The 18,263-nt window shown below is 40.2% G+C and overlaps 2 protein-coding genes across 3 annotated transcripts in view; one reads left to right on the plus strand and one right to left on the minus strand.

Moving 5' to 3' along the window:
* dennd4b (DENN/MADD domain containing 4B) overlaps nt 1–10,555 on the minus strand; it is a 60,358-nt gene extending 49,803 nt beyond the window's left edge. For both annotated transcript variants that reach the window (XM_029450975.1, XM_029450978.1), the window contains exon 1: nt 10,432–10,555. The gene's annotated coding sequence lies outside the window, so the exon portion shown is untranslated. The remainder of the gene's footprint in view (nt 1–10,431) is intronic.
* A 4,859-nt stretch (nt 10,556–15,414) lies between these two features.
* LOC115021680 (dipeptidyl peptidase 3-like) lies at nt 15,415–17,501 on the plus strand. The gene is made up of 5 exons (XM_029452274.1): nt 15,415–15,487; nt 16,575–16,733; nt 16,831–16,975; nt 17,073–17,162; nt 17,308–17,501. Exons 2-5 carry the CDS (start codon nt 16,609–16,611, stop codon nt 17,488–17,490), a joined length of 543 nt encoding a protein of 180 aa, XP_029308134.1. The 5' UTR covers nt 15,415–15,487; nt 16,575–16,608; the 3' UTR covers nt 17,491–17,501.
* The last annotated feature ends 762 nt before the right edge of the window (nt 17,502–18,263 follow it).

The raw sequence follows: 18,263 nt of genomic DNA on the forward strand, positions 1-18,263 counted from the left end.
ATAATTTATATCTCTTTACTTTAGCCTTTTAATAGTGATATTTTATATCTTTTTATCTTAGCCTTTTAATAGTGCCACTTTAAACTAATTTAAATTATTTCATACATTTTTACCATGCCTGGTTTAACATTGAATGTGTAAAGGTAACTGAGATGAATCTCAGTGTGTATTTTTGAAAAACCTGAGATCAAATAGAGACTGTGTTACCACGGGAAAAAGAGGAAGTTTCTCTGCTAAATGTGTATTGGAGAAAAACTGGCTTTAACTGAAGGGAGTAAACCAGTTGAAGGGCCACAGGGGCCCAATTGTTGAGCTCATGCTTTCAAAATATGGCTCATTCACAAGAATGGTGATGAATTATTCTTGTATGAAAGGTGCTATACAAATAAAGCTTATTATTATTATTATTATTATTAAAAGTATAAATGTCTCGGCCTGTATTTTATATTAGATTATTATTACTAATGTAGTTGTTGAGCTGCAGCTCATTTAAATATTTTAGGTTTTTACATGAAAAATTACTTCAACCATCAAAATACTTTCACGGTAATTTTCTGCAAATCAAATAAATAATTGACTAATAGTTTCAGCTGCACATTTTATGATCATATATCTTCATTTGCAAAGGAATTAAAGCTAAATGTTAAATAATTTTATATATTAGATAATTTTCCAACTTTTAAGCTGTTTTATTAAAGTTATCTGGTTTTATGCTGTTTCCACTGTTATAAATAAACAAACCTATTTCTGTAACAAGAGCGTGTGTGTGTATGTGTGTGTGGGAGTTTGGCAGAGCAGTAACATTTCCTCACAGATGGTGGCTGAGGACGGAGGCCGGCTGCAGGCCAACACGACCACGGGCGACGCAGCACTTTCACTTTCAAGCCGTTCTGCGGACGATGTCATCCGAAGGGAAATACGACGAGTCAACAACCGACAGTGAACAGGAGCACGAGTGGATTAAGTCCAAAACACTTTTTAATATTTCTAGTAGGGATGTCACAATACAACTCGATACTGTGGTGAAAAACTAAAAACTAAATCCTTCAACGTGAACTTTATTACCGTTTGCATACTGGTTTTTGTCAGTAAGTTAAATGGCTCATAATTCCTCTAATATCTATTTTAATTGCTGTGAAACATCTTCAAACATCTGGATTTATTTGCTGAGACAGTTTCTCAGCAAAAACTACATTTTACAAGATTACATTTGAACACATCATCAGAAGGTTGTAATTTACCTTCGCCCGATGATAGTTTTTACTGAATAGAGCCTGAACGCACCACAAAGCAACTCTATAGAACCTCTGTTCACCGGTTGCTAGCAGCTAACAGCTACTAGCTAACGTTAGCTAGCTCTCCTGCAGATGTCAACATAGATTACCGGGGAAGAAATAGGGTACGTCCCCCGAAAGTGAGTTTATGGTACCGCAGAAAAACGAGTACTGTCACAATTTCAGATTTCTGGCATCAACTTAATACCGAAGAATCAGTTCTAATTTCTAGCTTGACTTCCTCGACTCGACCCCACATACACCGACCTGCAGCCGCAAGAACTCATTAGATCACTGAACGTGGATTAATCCGCCGCTGGAAATAGTCCCCCCATTTTCTCGTGTAAAAACTACAGCGAGCAGTACACAAATATATTCCACTGTTTAAATATTGTATGTACTTCCTGTACTTCTAAAGGATCCTGAACGTGCTTTTATTTTTTCGACTTGTTTTTTATTGTAAATGTTAATTCATTCGCTCAGATTGAAGTGCTATGATGTTTAATGTTACAGATGCTATTGTTCTGGTTGCAGATGTTATGTATATTGTGGCGTCTTCTTTAAACAAAGACAAATTAGATTAAAAAAAAATTATAATTTGTTACAGTGTCCTGAATTCCTGCTAATGTGAGCTGCAGCTTCAGACTTTGTTAAACATTAAACTGTTTTTTAAGATTTACGTCGTCAGTAGGAACCAATGGGCTTGGAGCCGAGAGCCACAGACAGGAAGTTAGAAAGTGTTGAGATACAGAACAACTTGCTGTCTGCACAATAACTTGTTGACAATAAGAAACAGATTCATCCTGTAAATTAGATTATTATCTCCACAGGCTTCTGAACACGCGGCCGCCGCCCTCTGTGTGCTCGCCCGTCAGGAAATATTCATGACATATAAAACTAGAAATGTTGAAAGGGTGTGTTGGGGGTCCTCAGAGAGTTATGAGCTTTTAGCCCCCTCCTTGTCGAGGATGTTGCGTAATCTAACTGAAAAAAAGAATCAGTGAACGCAGCGCAGGAGGAATGTAGAGGAGCTGGTCTCTGTGTTGATTTTACAGTTTGTGTTTCCGAGACATGCAAAGGAGCTGAAATGGTTTGTTCCTAGTACATGCTGCACCCCCCCACCCCTGAACAGGACCATCTGGTACAGGAGGAGGATGTTCATCATCTGAAGGATTCAGTGTAGGAGTGAGTCTGCTATTAGATTAGATTCAACTGTATTGTCATTGTGCAGAGTTCAGGTGCAAGCCAGTGAAATGCAGTTAGTATCCAACCAGGAGTGCAAACAAGTACATTAAATACAGAAAGTGCATTTGGTGCTATAAACTATTATAAATATGTAACATAGTGCAAAGGCAGGTTGTATTATCTCTAACATCAGTCAAACTCCCAAAAAATAAAGACACACACACTGATTCTAAAAGGCTCAAAGAGGTCACGTGTTTGTTCTCAAAGATATAAAATGAAGCTTAAGGGAGCATTTTATTCATACACGGCAGTAAGGATGTCACGAGAACCGAAACGTTGTGTTTGGGACGCAGTAAACTCACTTTCGGGGGACGCACGCCATTCTTTCCTTGATAATGCTACATTGTAAAAAACTAGCTAACGTTAGCTGTTAGCAGTTAGCTGCTAGCAGCCGGTGAGTGGAGGCTCCATAGAGTTGCATTGTGGTGCGTTCAAGCTCTATTCAGTTAAAATGAATCGAAGGTCAAATTATAACGTTCTCATGATGTGTTCAAATGTAATCGTGTAAAAGGTAGTTTTTGCTGAGAAATGAATAAAAACCGTTTGCAGATGTTTTCATAGCAATTAAAATAAATATTAGAGGAATTATGAGCCGTTCTTCCTGACGGTGAAACACCTGGTCAGTCAGTGGAAATTAATCTGTTTTAATTTGATAAAATCGATAAATGCTAAACATTTATGGTTCCAGGTTCTTGAATGGAAGAAGTTGCTGCTCTACTTGGACTTACATTATATAGTAAACTTAATATTTTGAAACTTTGGAAAACATTGAGTAATTCTAATTTTGCCATCAGTGGAAAACACTTAACATATAAAAGAAACAAAAGTTAATTATTTGTTGCATTAGCGTCGAGCCCTGTGTCACTGTTACTATTTCCATTGCTTCTATTTTATTTTTAATATACAATTACTGTATGAAGGTACAGAGCTGGTGGAGGACTGGCTGGACGGGAAGCAACGCACCGGAGCATAAACTAAATATTTACATGACGAACACATGCAGGTACAGTGAGAGCAACGACTTCACTCTGCAAGCGACACATTCTTTACAAGAGGCGACACGTCAGTTATCTCATATATCCTGTTGTCTGACAACAGGTGTGTGTGTGTTACATGTTCCTGCTGCATTAGTGTGGTTACATGTTCCTGCTACATTAATGTGTGTGTTACATGTTCCTGCTGCATTAATGTGTGTGTTACATGTTCCTGTCACATTAATGTGTGTGTTACATGTTCCTGCTACATTAATGTGTGTGTTACATGTTTCCTGCTACATTAATGTGTGTGTTACATGTTCCCGTTACATTAATGTGTGTGTTACATGTTCCCGTTACATTAATGTGTGTGTTACATGTTCCCGCTTACATTAATGTGTGTGTTTACATGTTCCTGTTACATTATGTGTGTGTACATGTTCCTGCAACATAATGTGTGTGTTACATGTTCCTGTTACATTAATGTGTGTGTTACATGTTTCCTGTTACATTAATGTGTGTGTTACATGTTCCTGTTGCATTAATGTGTGTGTTACATGTTCCTGCTGACTTAATGTGTGTGTTACATGTTCCTGTTACATTAATGTGTGTGTTACATGTTCCTGTTACATTAATGTGTGTGTTACATGTTCCTGTAACATTAATGTGTGTGTTACATGTTCCTGCTGCATTAATGTGTGTGTTACATGTTCCGTGTTGCATTAATGTGTGTGTTACATGTTCCTGTTACATTAATGTGTGTGTTACATGTTCCTGTTACATTAATGTGTGTGTTACATGTTCCTGTTACATTAATGTGTGTGTTACATGTTCCTGCTGCATTAATGTGTGTGTTACATTGTTCCTGTTGCATTAATGTGTGTGTTACATGGTTCCTGTTGCTTAATGTGTGTGTTACATGTTCCTGTTACATTAATGGGTGTGTTAGCCTGTTACATAATGTGTGGTGTTACCAGTTACTGTTCCTGTACATTAATGTGTGTGTTACATGTTCCTGTTGCATTAATGTGTGTGTTACATGTTCCTGTTGCATTAATGTGTGTGTTACATGTTCCTGTTGCATTAATGTGTGTGTTACATGTTCCTGTTACATTAATGTGTGTGTTACATGTTCCTGTGTACATTAATGTGTGTGTTACATGTTCCTGTTACATTAATGTGTGTGTTACATGTTCCTGTTACATTAATGTGTGTGTTACATGTTCCTGTTACACATAATGTGTGTGTTACATGTTCCTGTTACATTAATGTGTGTGTTACATGTTCCTGTTACATTAATGTGTGTGTTACATGTTCCTGTTACATTAATGTGTGTGTTACATGTTCCTGTTGCATTATGTGTGTGTTACATGTTCCTGCTGCATTAATGTGTGTGTTACATGTTCCTGTTACATTAATGTGTGTGTTACATGTTCCTGTTACATTAATGTGTGTGTTACATGTTCCTGTTACATTAATGTGTGTGTTACATGTTCCTGTTACATTAATGTGTGTGTTACATGTTCCTGTTAGCATTAATGTGTGTGTTACATGTTCCTGTTACATTAATGTGTGTGTTACATGTTCCTGTTACATTAATGTGTGTGTTACATGTTCCTGTTACATTAATGTGTGTGTTACATGTTCCTGTTACATTAATGTGTGTGTTACATGTTCCTGTTGCATTAATGTGTGTGTTACATGTTCCTGTTACATTAATGTGTGTGTTACATGTTCCTGTTGCATTAATGTGTGTGTTACATGTTCCTGTTACATTAATGTGTGTGTTACATGTTCCTGTTACATTAATGTGTGTGTTACATGTTCCTGTTGCATTAATGTGTGTGTTACATGTTCCTGTTGCATTAATGTGTGTGTTACATGTTCCTGCTGACATTAATGTGTGTGTTACATGTTCCTGCTGACATTAATGTGTGTGTTACATGTTCCTGTTACATTAATGTGTGTGTTACATGTTCCTGTTACATTAATGTGTGTGTTACATGTTCCTGCTGCATTAATGTGTGTGTTACATGTTCCTGTTGCATTAATGTGTGTGTTACATGTTCCTGTTACATTAATGTGTGTGTTACATGTTCCTGTTACATTAATGTGTGTGTTACATGTTCCTGTTACATTAATGTGTGTGTTACATGTTCCTGTTACATTAATGTGTGTGTTACATGTTCCTGTTACATTAATGTGTGTGTTACATGTTCCTGTTACATTAATGTGTGTGTTACATGTTCCTGTTACATTAATGTGTGTGTTACATGTTCCTGCTTACATTAATGTGTGTGTTACATGTTCCTGTTACATTAATGTGTGTGTTACATGTTCCTGTTACATTAATGTGTGTGTTACATGTTCCTGTTACATTAATGTGGTGTGTTACATGTTCCTGTTGCATTAATGTGTGTGTTACATGTTCCTGTTAGCATTATGTGTGGTGTCAGTGTGTGTTAATGGTTCCTGTTACATAATGTGTGTGTTACATGTCCTGTCATTAATGTGTTGTGTTACATGTTCCTGTTACATTAATGTGTGTGTTACATGTTCCTGTTGCATTAATGTGTGTGTTACATGTTCCTGTTACATTAATGTGTGTGTTACATGTTCCTGTTACATTAATGTGTGTGTTACATGTTCCTGTTACATTAATGTGTGTGTTACATGTTCCTGTTACATTAATGTGTGTGTTACATGTTCCTGTTACATTAATGTGTGTGTTACATGTTCCTGTTACATTAATGTGTGTGTTACATGTTCCTGTTACATTAATGTGTGTGTTACATGTTCCTGTTACATTAATGTGTGTGTTACATGTTCCTGTTACATTAATGTGTGTGTTACATGTTCCTGTTACATTAATGTGTGTGTTACATGTTCCTGTTACATTAATGTGTGTGTTACATGTTCCTGTTACATTAATGTGTGTGTTACATGTTCCTGTTACATTAATGTGTGTGTTACATGTTCCTGTTACATTAATGTGTGTGTTACATGTTCCTGTTGCATTAATGTGTGTGTTACATGTTCCTGTTACATTAATGTGTGTGTTACATGTTCCTGTTACATTAATGTGTGTGTTACATGTTCCTGTTACATTAATGTGTGTGTTACATGTTCCTGTTACATTAATGTGTGTGTTACATGTTCCTGTGCATTAATGTGTGTGTTACATGTTCCTGTTACATTAATGTGTGTGTTACATGTTCCTGTTACATTAATGTGTGTGTTACATGTTCCTGTTACATTAATGTGTGTTACATGTTCCTGTTACATTAATGTGTGTGTTACATGTTCCTGTTACATTAATGTGTGTGTTACATGTTCCTGTTACATTAATGTGTGTGTTACATGTTCCTGTTACATTAATGTGTGTGTTACATGTTCCTGTTACATTATGTGTGTGTTACATGTTCCTGTTACATTAATGTGTGTGTTACATGTTCCTGTTACATTAATGTGTGTGTTACATGTTCCTGTTACATTAATGTGTGTGTTACATGTTCCTGTTACATTAATGTGTGTGTTACATGTTCCTGTTACATTAATGTGTGTGTTACATGTTCCTGTTACATTAATGTGTGTGTTACATGTTCCTGTTACATTAATGTGTGTGTTACATGTTCCTGTTACATTAATGTGTGTGTTACATGTTCCTGTTACATTAATGTGTGTGTTACATGTTCCTGTTACATTAATGTGTGTGTTACATGTTCCTGTTACATTAATGTGTGTGTTACATGTTCCTGTTACATTAATGTGTGTGTTACATGTTCCTGTTACATTAATGTGTGTGTTACATGTTCCTGTTACATTAATGTGTGTGTTACATGTTCCTGTTACATTAATGTGTGTGTTACATGTTCCTGTTACATTAATGTGTGTGTTACATGTTCCTGTTACATTAATGTGTGTGTTACATGTTCCTGTTACATTAATGTGTGTGTTACATGTTCCTGTTACATTAATGTGTGTGTTACATGTTCCTGTTACATTAATGTGTGTGTTACATGTTCCTGTTACATTAATGTGTGTGTTACATGTTCCTGTTACATTAATGTGTGTGTTACATGTTCCTGTTACATTAATGTGTGTGTTACATGTTCCTGTTACATTAATGTGTGTGTTACATGTTCCTGTTACATTAATGTGTGTGTTACATGTTCCTGTTACATTAATGTGTGTGTTACATGTTCCTGTTACATTAATGTGTGTGTTACATGTTCCTGTTACATTAATGTGTGTGTTACATGTTCCTGTTACATTCATGTGTGTGTTACATGTTCCTGTTACATTAATGTGTGTGTTACATGTTCCTGTTACATTAATGTGTGTGTTACATGTTCCTGTTACATTAATGTGTGTGTTACATGTTCCTGTTACATTAATGTGTGTGTTACATGTTCCTGTTACATTAATGTGTGTGTTACATGTTCCTGTTACATTCATGTGTGTGTTACATGTTCCTGTTACATTAATGTGTGTGTTACATGTTCCTGTTACATTAATGTGTGTGTTACATGTTCCTGTTACATTAATGTGTGTGTTACATTAATGTGTGTGTTACATGTTCCTGTTACATTAATGTGTGTGTTACATGTTCCTGCTGCAGATGTTTTCACTCCTTTACTTCCTGTTGGTAGTTTAATGCATCACATTCTATATCATCATCACATGTTTTGTATCTTTGTCTCTAAAAAGTCAACTTTCCATGAGTTCCTCAGAAAAACTGTATTCAGCTTTGTGACTTGAACGTCTCGTCTCTGCAGACAAACGTCCCATGATTCATAGAGGCAACACGCCGCTGGCTCAGGGTCGTCTGTCTGTTCACATGTAGAGTTTTTATTTATATACTTATATTGGACGATAGTTTAGACGTGCAGCAGTTAAATATCAACACATGCACTTGATTTTCTGTCTTTTCACAGACAATAAATAATAAATCTTTCCGGGGGATGAAAATGGATTCCACAGAAGCTCTGGTGCATCAGTCCCGTCTGACTGAACACCGCAGGACGATGAGCTCAGAGCTTTACAGACGACTTATCTGCAGGTCACAAAGAAAACACTTTGTTTATCTTCAACCTGCTGACGGTTTGAGCTTCAAACTCCTCAGAACTCACAGCTACCTCTGCTCACAGGATACATCTCTTCAGCACTCCTGATAGTCCAGCGTCAGAAACTAAGGGAGGCAAATCATCCAGAACTCTCAACATGCCACTAAACACCAGGATGGAGACGCAAAGATTTCCCCAGAATATAATGAAACACGTTTCCTCTGAACTTGCAGAGGAACCTTCTCTCTGGAAAATAGTCGTGTACGACTATTTATTCAGTAGACTCACTATGATGCGTTCAGGAGACGCATTTTCCCCTGTTTTTCCCTGTTAATGCTACATTGTGAACAACAGCAGAAGAGCTAGCTAACGTTAGCAGCTAACAGCTAACGTTAGCAGTTGGTACCGGAGGTGCGTTGACTTGTATTAAAGATGCGTTCAGGCTCCTTTCAGTAAAATGGTGTTTTAAGTGAAGGGAAGATTTAACGGTATTATGATGTGTTCAAATGTAATCTTGTAAAAACTGTATTCAAACGTAATACAGGAGTGTATTTGGAAATACATCAGATATATAGTTTAGTTTTTTAGCGTGGTGTCAAATCATGACGAGAATCGTGGAGCTTCACTGGCATGGACTCAGTTTGTGACACCTCGTCGTCCCTCGTGTGGCATCAACTTTGCGCCGGTTTGATATGGATTTAGTTCTTTGCGTGGGACATCCCAGCTGCTGGTCGGGAGAAGAAGCCTCTGGCAGGACGTCAGAGCGCTTTGGGGGCGCGACGCACCTGAGGCTCGTTTACAAATGTCGGCCACGTGCCTCAGAGTGAGGTCAGCGTCCACAACACACGTGTGATGACAAGCTCAGCGTCTCTTTAGTGGTTGGGTTAACTACAGGCCCTAACCCTAACCCTAACCCAACAAGGAGGCTTTAATAATAATAATAATAATAATAATAATAATAATAATAATAATATTTAATAAAAGGTTGTTTCAAAGCTCAACGACTTTAAAGCAGAGTTATGTCACAGAAGGGGGAACAAATACCTCATCGCTGTATCAGACAAACTGTCATTTTAAACATCGGTATCGGCCCAACATCCCGAATAACTCACACTCTCTCTCACACACACACACACACACACACACACACACACACGCGCTGCACTGCACTGCACTGCACTGCAACAAACAGGCCCGAGCAGCAGCAGCTTTAAACCTGAACACCCAATAACTGGTTCCATTATCGGACACAGCTGTGCACGATTTAATTTCACGTTATTTCCGTGAACGTTTCCGACCGTAAACCTCTCGGGTCTCCCGTCTTGTGGAAACGGTCAACGCTTCACGTGTTAACGAGCTGTGTGTCAGCTCACCGTGTGACAGATGATGGTCGCCTGCGGCTGCAGCGCAGTTTATAGCCCGGCGTCAGGCAGTAGTGGGGTTCCATTATCGGACGCAGCCTGTGTTCTTGTGATGTTACGCGCCTTATGTATTTTTGTGCATTTGTCGATAAATATGCTTTTAACACCAGGAACAAACTGTTCTCGTCGCACGTTTTACACGTTTCTATAAATATTTTAAATGTCCAAACATGTGCGTACCTATGGCTGGCACCAGCACATCCAACCCGGATGAAGCTCCTCGAGTTTGAAGAGTTTAGATGTGAAATAATAAGAAAATGAAGAAGCGCTGTTGGTGGGAGGCGTGTCCGATAATGGGCGCCGGCACGGAGGTTCCCGTTAAACGATATTTAGCTACCCCCCGTGTTAGCTCACTTAGCTAACACGGGCGAGCTAGTTTCCACCGTCAACAGCTACCGGGTCCGGTACTTAGCACACACACGTAGCACAGGTGTAATAATGTCGCTCGTACCTTGCTGTCTGCGCTGGTTTTCCCCACAGAGAACTGGCAGGATCATGTTTCGGTCATTCTCTGACATGTGACGTCCATGTTCGCTGTCTGCTCGGAGGAGCTGCGTCAAGCTGTAAACAACAACACGGTCCACTTCCGGTCACAAGCTTCAAAATAAAGGTGTTGATGACGATGGTGCGCGTTTCTGCGTGAACGTAGTTTTTAGGGAAGATTCAAACATTTTATTTCTTCCACTTTCCCATGATAACAAGTTCATTTCATTTTTCTTCCGGGATCTGAAGTTAATATTGTTTTTTTATAATAATAATAATAATAATAATAATAATAATAATAATAATAATAATAATAATAATAATAATAATAATAATAATAATAATAAATAATGATAAGAACAATCATTTTAATTATACCATCCATCGTCTACCTCTTATCCGGGGTCGGGTCGCGGGGGCAGCAGCTCCAGTAGTGAACCCCAGACTCCCCTTCTTCTCCGGGCCACATCCTCCAGCTCCGACTGGGGGATCCTGAGGCGTTCCCAGTGAGGAGATATAATCTCTCCACCGAGTCCTGGGTCTTCCCCGGGGTCTCCTCCCAGCTGTACCTGGAACACCTCCCTAGGGAGGCGCCCAGGTGGCTCCTTACTAGATGATGAACCACCTCAACTGGCTCCTTTCAACGTAAAGGAGCAGCGGCTCTACTCCGAGTCTCTCCTGATGGCTGAGCTTCTCACCCTATCTCTAAGGGAGACGCCAGCCGTCTGAGAGAACACATCTCGGCTTATACCAATAACAATAATAGTATGATATTTATGATAATAAAAACAACAATAATAATAATGATAATAATAACGATAGATTAAAAAATGAGTGAAATCAACATTTGTAGTTTCAAGATGAAATAAATAACTTGTGATCTCGCGAAAACAAATAAAAATAAACTTGTTATAACGGAAAAACTTATGAAAAGGTTTGAACCATGGCCGTTTAGGGCTAAATATGTAAATGAAGCATTATGTCATTAAATGTGTGTAATCTGCTCCATGTCCAGATATAAAGAGAAGTCTGAATGAAGCAGGTTCAAAGTGTTGCATGTTGTTCACATGTCAAAGGTTTGTACAGATTCTGGATCTGTCTTTGTATCACTCCATAAATCACTAAATCCTGTCAACACACAGAACTCTGTGCATCTCCTGCATGTAGTGAGTGTAGCGTGTATAACATGAGCTGTGAGTGACATGTGAACAAAGCCCTCTGCACAAAGCTTCAGAATATAGAGAGGAATGAAAGTGGAAAGTTTGGTGTATGTAAGTGCTGCTGAAGTGGAGACTTCTGCTGAAGAGTGTGAGAAAAAGCTCCTTTAGAGAAAAGCTCCTTTAAAGATATGTATTGTAACATTCATACATGTTGTACACACTACAGGTGAACAGAGTCATACATGTTGTACACACTACAGGTGAACAGAGTCATACATGTTGTACACACTACAGGTGAACAGAGTCATACATGTTGTACACACTACAGGTGAACAGAGTCATACATGTTGTACACACTACAGGTGAACAGAGTCATACATGTTGTACACACTACAGGTGAACAGAGTCATACATGTTGTACACACTACAGAGTCATACATGTTGTACACACTACAGGGTCATACATGTTGTACACACTACAGGTGAACAGAGTCATACATGTTGTACACACTACAGGTGAACAGAGTCATACATGTTGTACACACTACAGGGTCATACATGTTGTATACACTACAGGTGAACAGAGTCATACATGTTGTACACACTACAGGTGAACAGGGTCATACATGTTGTACACACTACAGGTGAACAGGGTCATACATGTTGTACACACTACAGGTGAACAGGGTCAGACATGTTGTACACACTACAGGTGAACAGAGTCATACATGTTGTACACACTACAGGTGAACAGGGTCATACATGTTGTACACACTACAGGTGAACAGAGTCATACATGTTGTACACACTACAGGTGAACAGAGTCAGACATGTTGTACACACTACAGGTGAACAGAGTCATACATGTTGTACACACTACAGGTGAACAGAGTCATACATGTTGTACACACTACAGGTGAACAGAGTCATACATGTTGTACACACTACAGGTGAACAGAGTCATACATGTTGTACACACTACAGGTGAACAGAGTCATACATGTTGTACACACTACAGGTGAACAGAGTCAAACATGTAACTAACAGATATCATGAAGCTTCCCCACTTCATGACTCACATCAACACAAGTTTATATTACAAGTGTTTAATATGTACATGAGGCGTTATGTAATGTAGCTGTTGTTTAAATCTACACACACAGTTACACACACACACTCTGATGTTCTCATGCTCCTCTCGTCTGAAGAAGACGAGTTCTTAACAGAAATTGTCCCCAAATAGGGAAAGGTACATAATGGTATATTTACTTATGAGCCAGCTGCTAAAATCTCACTATTTGAATTTTATTACAACAAAAATACAAGCAAGATCAATTAGATCTTTTCAAAGTCCATATGTGTGGATTGAAAAAATATCTGACTTTGGCAACTCCTAGTGGTGGTATCAAAAAAAGACACTGTGGCAGACATCACTGCAGGCTGCTATAACCCCCCACCCCTCACAGAGCCAACCCAGAAAGATGTGTGGTTACAACAACATAGAGTTTGCACCAATTTTGCCATAAATTAAACATTAGACAATTTTACACATTGCAGCTTTAATCATGATCTCAAGGATTAACCCTTTTAATATGTCATACAGATCTGAAAACGTTGCACATAGTTAGAAATAAAAGACTTAAACTAAAGAGAATTACTACTTTTACTGACCTGGTCATGTCTTTCATTCCTAATAGGAGACCAGGATGGCCAGTTCACCAACTGGCTCCGTGAAGACACCCCTGGGACTTGTGCGGCCCCTCGCTGTGTGGCCATGACCGTCCACACGTCCGAGAGCGGGCGTGAGAGCAGTGACAATTTCCGGTGGCTCGATGGCTCCTGCGCCCTGGCGTTGGATGGCTACGTTTGCCAGTACAACTACAAAGGAATGTGTTCACCGCTGGAGGACGAGGGCAGGGGTCAAGCTGTTTACACCACCCCATTTCACCTCGTCAGCACACTTCTCACACATGTGCCCTATGGGTCTGTAGCTTCTCTGCCATGCCCTGCAGACAACTCAGACTCAGAGGTTCCTGTTGGGCAGACGGTGCTGTGCATGGAGAGAGACGACGAGACAGGGGCTGGTCCAGGGATGCCCCCCTCTGCTCGTCCAGTGTAGCTCCACAGAACCAGGACTGGTGTAGGGGGGACCATGGCTGTGAGCAGCACTACTACTGTTACTGCTCTGAGGGCTTTATGATAGATGAGGATGGGTACAGCTGCAAACCTGATCCCCTAAGCCAAACTGACCTTCCTGAATTATCCGCCGACTCCGCCGGTCCCACTGACCAGCCCCACATCAAAGACATCTGTGTGGACATGGGGTGTGAGCACGACTGTGTGGAGACACAGCGGGGCATCCGCTGCACATGCCCCCCCGGCTACCAAATGGGTCCAGATGGCCGCAGATGTTCTGATGTAGACGAATGTCTGCAGGAACCGTGCCCTCAACAGTGTGTCAACATCCCAGGCACCTTCCTCTGCACCTGCCACTCCGGGTACCAGACAGATGATGAGGGGGAGTGTGAGGACATCGATGAGTGCCTGGATGAGGGCAGCTGTGAAGGCACTTGTGAAAACACAGTGGGGACCTGCAGTCCGATGGGCTCAGCTGCCAGCCTTCTCTTGAAGATGAAGAATATTCTACTCTTACCCCTGACCCTAGTGACTTCGCTCACATATCTGACTTAGACCCTGACCTTGATATTCCCTGGTCCACCTCATTCACTCCTGACTCAAACTTTGAAGCTGACACTAACTTTGACGTTGACTGGCTGACAGAAGCCCCAGAAGTGCTCGCCCCAGACATGGCTCATGGGTCAGACAATCACCTTAACCAATGGGATGCCCTATCACCAAAGCGATATCAGACAGCCCCGTCCCCAACGCAAAAAGACAACACAGGCAATGAAATTGATAATAAGGCTGAAACTATGACAGAAGGTGATGGAACTGCAAACGGGTCAGCCGCTGGGAAGGGATCTGACGTGGATAGTATAGAGGACGTCAGTGGCACAGCGGAGGCTCCAGGTAAACGGAAGCATGACAAGAGCTGGCTCCCGGTGGCCCTGCTGGTGCCTCTGTGTGTGTTCCTCGTAGTGATGCTGGCTCTGGGGATCGTCTACTGCACCAGCTGTGCTGTGGACAAGAGCCTGAGCTTTTCAGACTGCTATCGTTGGATACTCCCTGCAACGCCTCCTGACAGGAGGGAAGGCAAAATCCAAGCATGAACCCTAAAATAAACACACACACACACACACACACAGATGTGTTGGAAGCCCAGATGTTTGTTAACATTTCTCTTATGGTGCTACCATTTCTAGTCAGTGCATCTGACTAGTTGTCCCATTCATCAAAGAAAACGTAATACTTTATGTTGCGCATCCCTTGTAAATAATTCACTCTCTCATCCTGTTTTTTAGAAATCAATAAACTGATTAAATACTGTGTGGTTTGTAAACCTATCTACATTATAACACTTATAATGTCTAAGGGGATGAACACATGGGTATGGGATTCGAACCTACATGTGCACACTGGATCAGCAGTCCATCGCCTTAACCACTCGGCCATCTCGTCAAGTAGCCCCTGATGTAGTGTCATTATTTGTTTTATGTAGTGTCACAGGCTTGTGTACTTGGTTTTAGAAATGTATATATCGTGTTGTTCACGCTTGCCCTTGGTCAGAAAATTACGACGTGAAGTGCATCAAAAATTCGGCGCAGTTACTTCGTGATTGGTTAGTTTTTCCTTTAACCACAATCTACAACCTGTGATTGGTTGAGGGGCGGGTCTTACGTAGCAGGAAGTGTACAGCGTGAGACTGCAATTTGACGTTCGCCGGAGCTGTTGAAGATAAATAAGGTAACAAGCTGTTGAGTTGGTATCCGCCTTTATACCCCTCGAAATGTACTAAATAGTAGCTCATGATACATAGAAATATATATATATATATATATATATATATATATATATATATATATATATATATATATATATATATATATATAGTATACCCGCTAAGAGTAACGGGAACATTGATGTAGATGTTTGCAGTGGCCTGCAGACTAAACGTATTTACAGTATTTACAGTATTTACAGTATTTACTTCCTCCACATGCATCTGTGAGCAGCTCATTAAAGGAGCAGAGAGGAGCTTCACTTTATTATGTTTTAGTTGAAAGTGAAACCGAAACTGACTTCAGTCATTATAACTGGCTCCCTTTGGAGTTGCTGCTGTGGTCCGTTATGAGCACCTGCTGTTTGTATCAGAAACTTTATGTCATTTGAATATACTAGTAGCTTGGTAAAACCAGTTTTACCTTTAAACTCACCTCTTTATACTTTAACAATGTCCTTTCATTACACTGCGCACCACTTTATTCACTCCCTTTACCTCTACAGAAAGTATCTTTGTATAATACTCAAATATAAGAAACTATAATCAATCAATATTGGTGCTTTGCCATTTTTTTTATAGATCAATAGGAATTTAGTTGTCAACAATTGTGATAATACAAATATGATGAGGTGCTTTTCTGTTTTATATTATTGTAAATGGAATATCATTGTTCTTTGAGTGGATTATATTCCTCATAATATATAATGTTAAAAGCCGGTTTAGTGTTTTACGAGTACATCGGTATAACCGTTATAAATGTGCCTTTGTGTTTGTAGTACACAATCTGCCTAACCTGCTTAACGCTGTGACAGACAGGTGTGCAAACACTAGCTAGATCTCATAGTTATGTAGAAGGAAAGAAAAGCCAATGTGGTTGGTTCTATTATCCCATGCTCCACTCATTTCATTACTATCCTGTTTTTCCATCTTTCTGTCTTCCATCTTTCTTTCTCATCCCATTTACACATCCTGACTCACTTTTCCCTCATCTGTCCCGCTCTTCCTCAATCTTTTCTCTTTCCCCACCTCCCTTCACCTCTCCTTATTCAGTTCCTCACCGTCAGTGTTAAACCTCAGACTAAAGATGGTCGACTCCCAGTACTACCTCCCAAATGACATCGGTGTCTGTGCTCTTGACTGCGGCGAAGCCTTTCGTTTGCTTTCCCCTCACGAGAAGATGTACGCCCACTACCTGTCACGCGCTGCATGGTACGTTACTAATCTCAGGATGAAGCAAGTTCAAATCAAGCACCATTGAAATCAATAAATAAAACATTTCTCACCAAAAAAACATTTGCTGTCTTAGGTACGGTGGTCTGGCAGTGCTGCTGCAGACGTCCATAGAGTCGGCAGATATCTTTGTGTTGCTGCAGAGAATCTTCAGGAAGCAGACGCCTGCAGAGCTGGAGCAGGTCGCCACAGCAGCTGGGCTCAGCTCTGAGGAGTACCAGGTACACAGTCTTTGTCTGTTTCTGTCTTTATAAAGATGTTCATTGTGCTCTACACAGGATGAATTTTATTGTATCTTTTCTTGTGTTTGGTATTTAGGCACTCTTGGTGTATGCAGCTGGTCTGTATGCCAACATGGGAAACTACAAGTCTTTCGGAGACACTAAGTTCATTCCAAATCTACCCAAGGTACAAACAGCAAACAAACAGACACAACGAGATGAACACCTGTACAACCCAATGCAGGCCGATACAATGACACTATTAAATATGGTCTAAAGAATGTTCACAGAGTTGAATCAACACATGTCCAAGCTGTGCTATGTCCACCCAGGACAAGCTGCAAGCTCTGGTGAAGGCCAGCCAGGCATTTAAGGACCAGCCCACTGAGATGGAGGCTCTGTGGGACAGCTGCTCGTGTCTCCTCTACTCCCTGGAAGACAGACAGAAACAACTGGGGCTGGGCGACCAGGTGGGAGCTTGTGTCAGGCAGAGTTCAGGCCATTTTCACCGTTAACTATTTTGTCTGGTAATGATATATCAATTGTCTTTTCAGGACTGGATATATTTGATAAACGTTAGGATGGCATTTCTTATTCTGAATCATAGGCACTGGTAAATTAAATATTGGAGTAGTTAGTTGTAAGTCAAATGGTCTGCAGTTTGGAGTCTTTAGATTGGCTGCAAACAAAGCCAATTGCCCTTTTAGGAAGCCACTGAACCTCATGCTTCCAGTGGGGTTCTACGGGTGACCCAGCACTGTGACCCCTATGAGAGTGGTTGTGGAAGTTTTCCTACTTTACTCTGGAGAGATGTATATAAAGTCAAATATATGGTGATAGAGACAGAGTTGTCTTTACTTATTTATTTGAGATCTCAAAGACACCAGTTCTACAGAACACAGTGTAGTCTGCAGGAGGGCACAGAGAGGAAGAGAACACACAGAGATGTTATACACACTTGGTCCCTTGACTCTAGTGACTGAGTGATACACACAGCAGGGGACAAACTGCTGATGAGCTATAGAACATCAGTCAACAGGTGATTGATCAGCACATCTGTTATTTACTGTAAACAAGCAACAAACCAAAGATGATCTCTGTTAGATTAGTTCCTTTTGATGTTTGTAAGGTCATTCCCTCCCATCTGAAGAACCCAGTCCTTTGAACTCAATCTTTTTATCTTTGGGTATATATGCAGAGACATTTGCTTCTTGGAGCAACATAGCATCCTGACTTCGTTTCTTTTATAACAGTTATGTAAACACTAAAGCAAATGGCACCCTCAACA

Source organism: Cottoperca gobio, chromosome 16, assembly GCF_900634415.1.
Source record: "Cottoperca gobio chromosome 16, fCotGob3.1, whole genome shotgun sequence".
In the NCBI taxonomy this organism is placed as follows: Eukaryota; Metazoa; Chordata; class Actinopteri; order Perciformes; family Bovichtidae; genus Cottoperca; species Cottoperca gobio.

Bases quoted from the DNA above. Each gene is read 5' to 3' on its own strand.
- LOC115021680 (XM_029452274.1), top strand. From the start codon at position 16,609: ATGGTCGACTCCCAGTACTACCTCCCAAATGACATCGGTGTCTGTGCT. The intron at 16,734-16,830 runs GTACGTTACTAA...TTGCTGTCTTAG, and splicing joins TACCTGTCACGCGCTGCATG to GTACGGTGGTCTGGCAGTGC. The intron at 17,163-17,307 runs GTACAAACAGCA...ATGTCCACCCAG, and splicing joins TCATTCCAAATCTACCCAAG to GACAAGCTGCAAGCTCTGGT.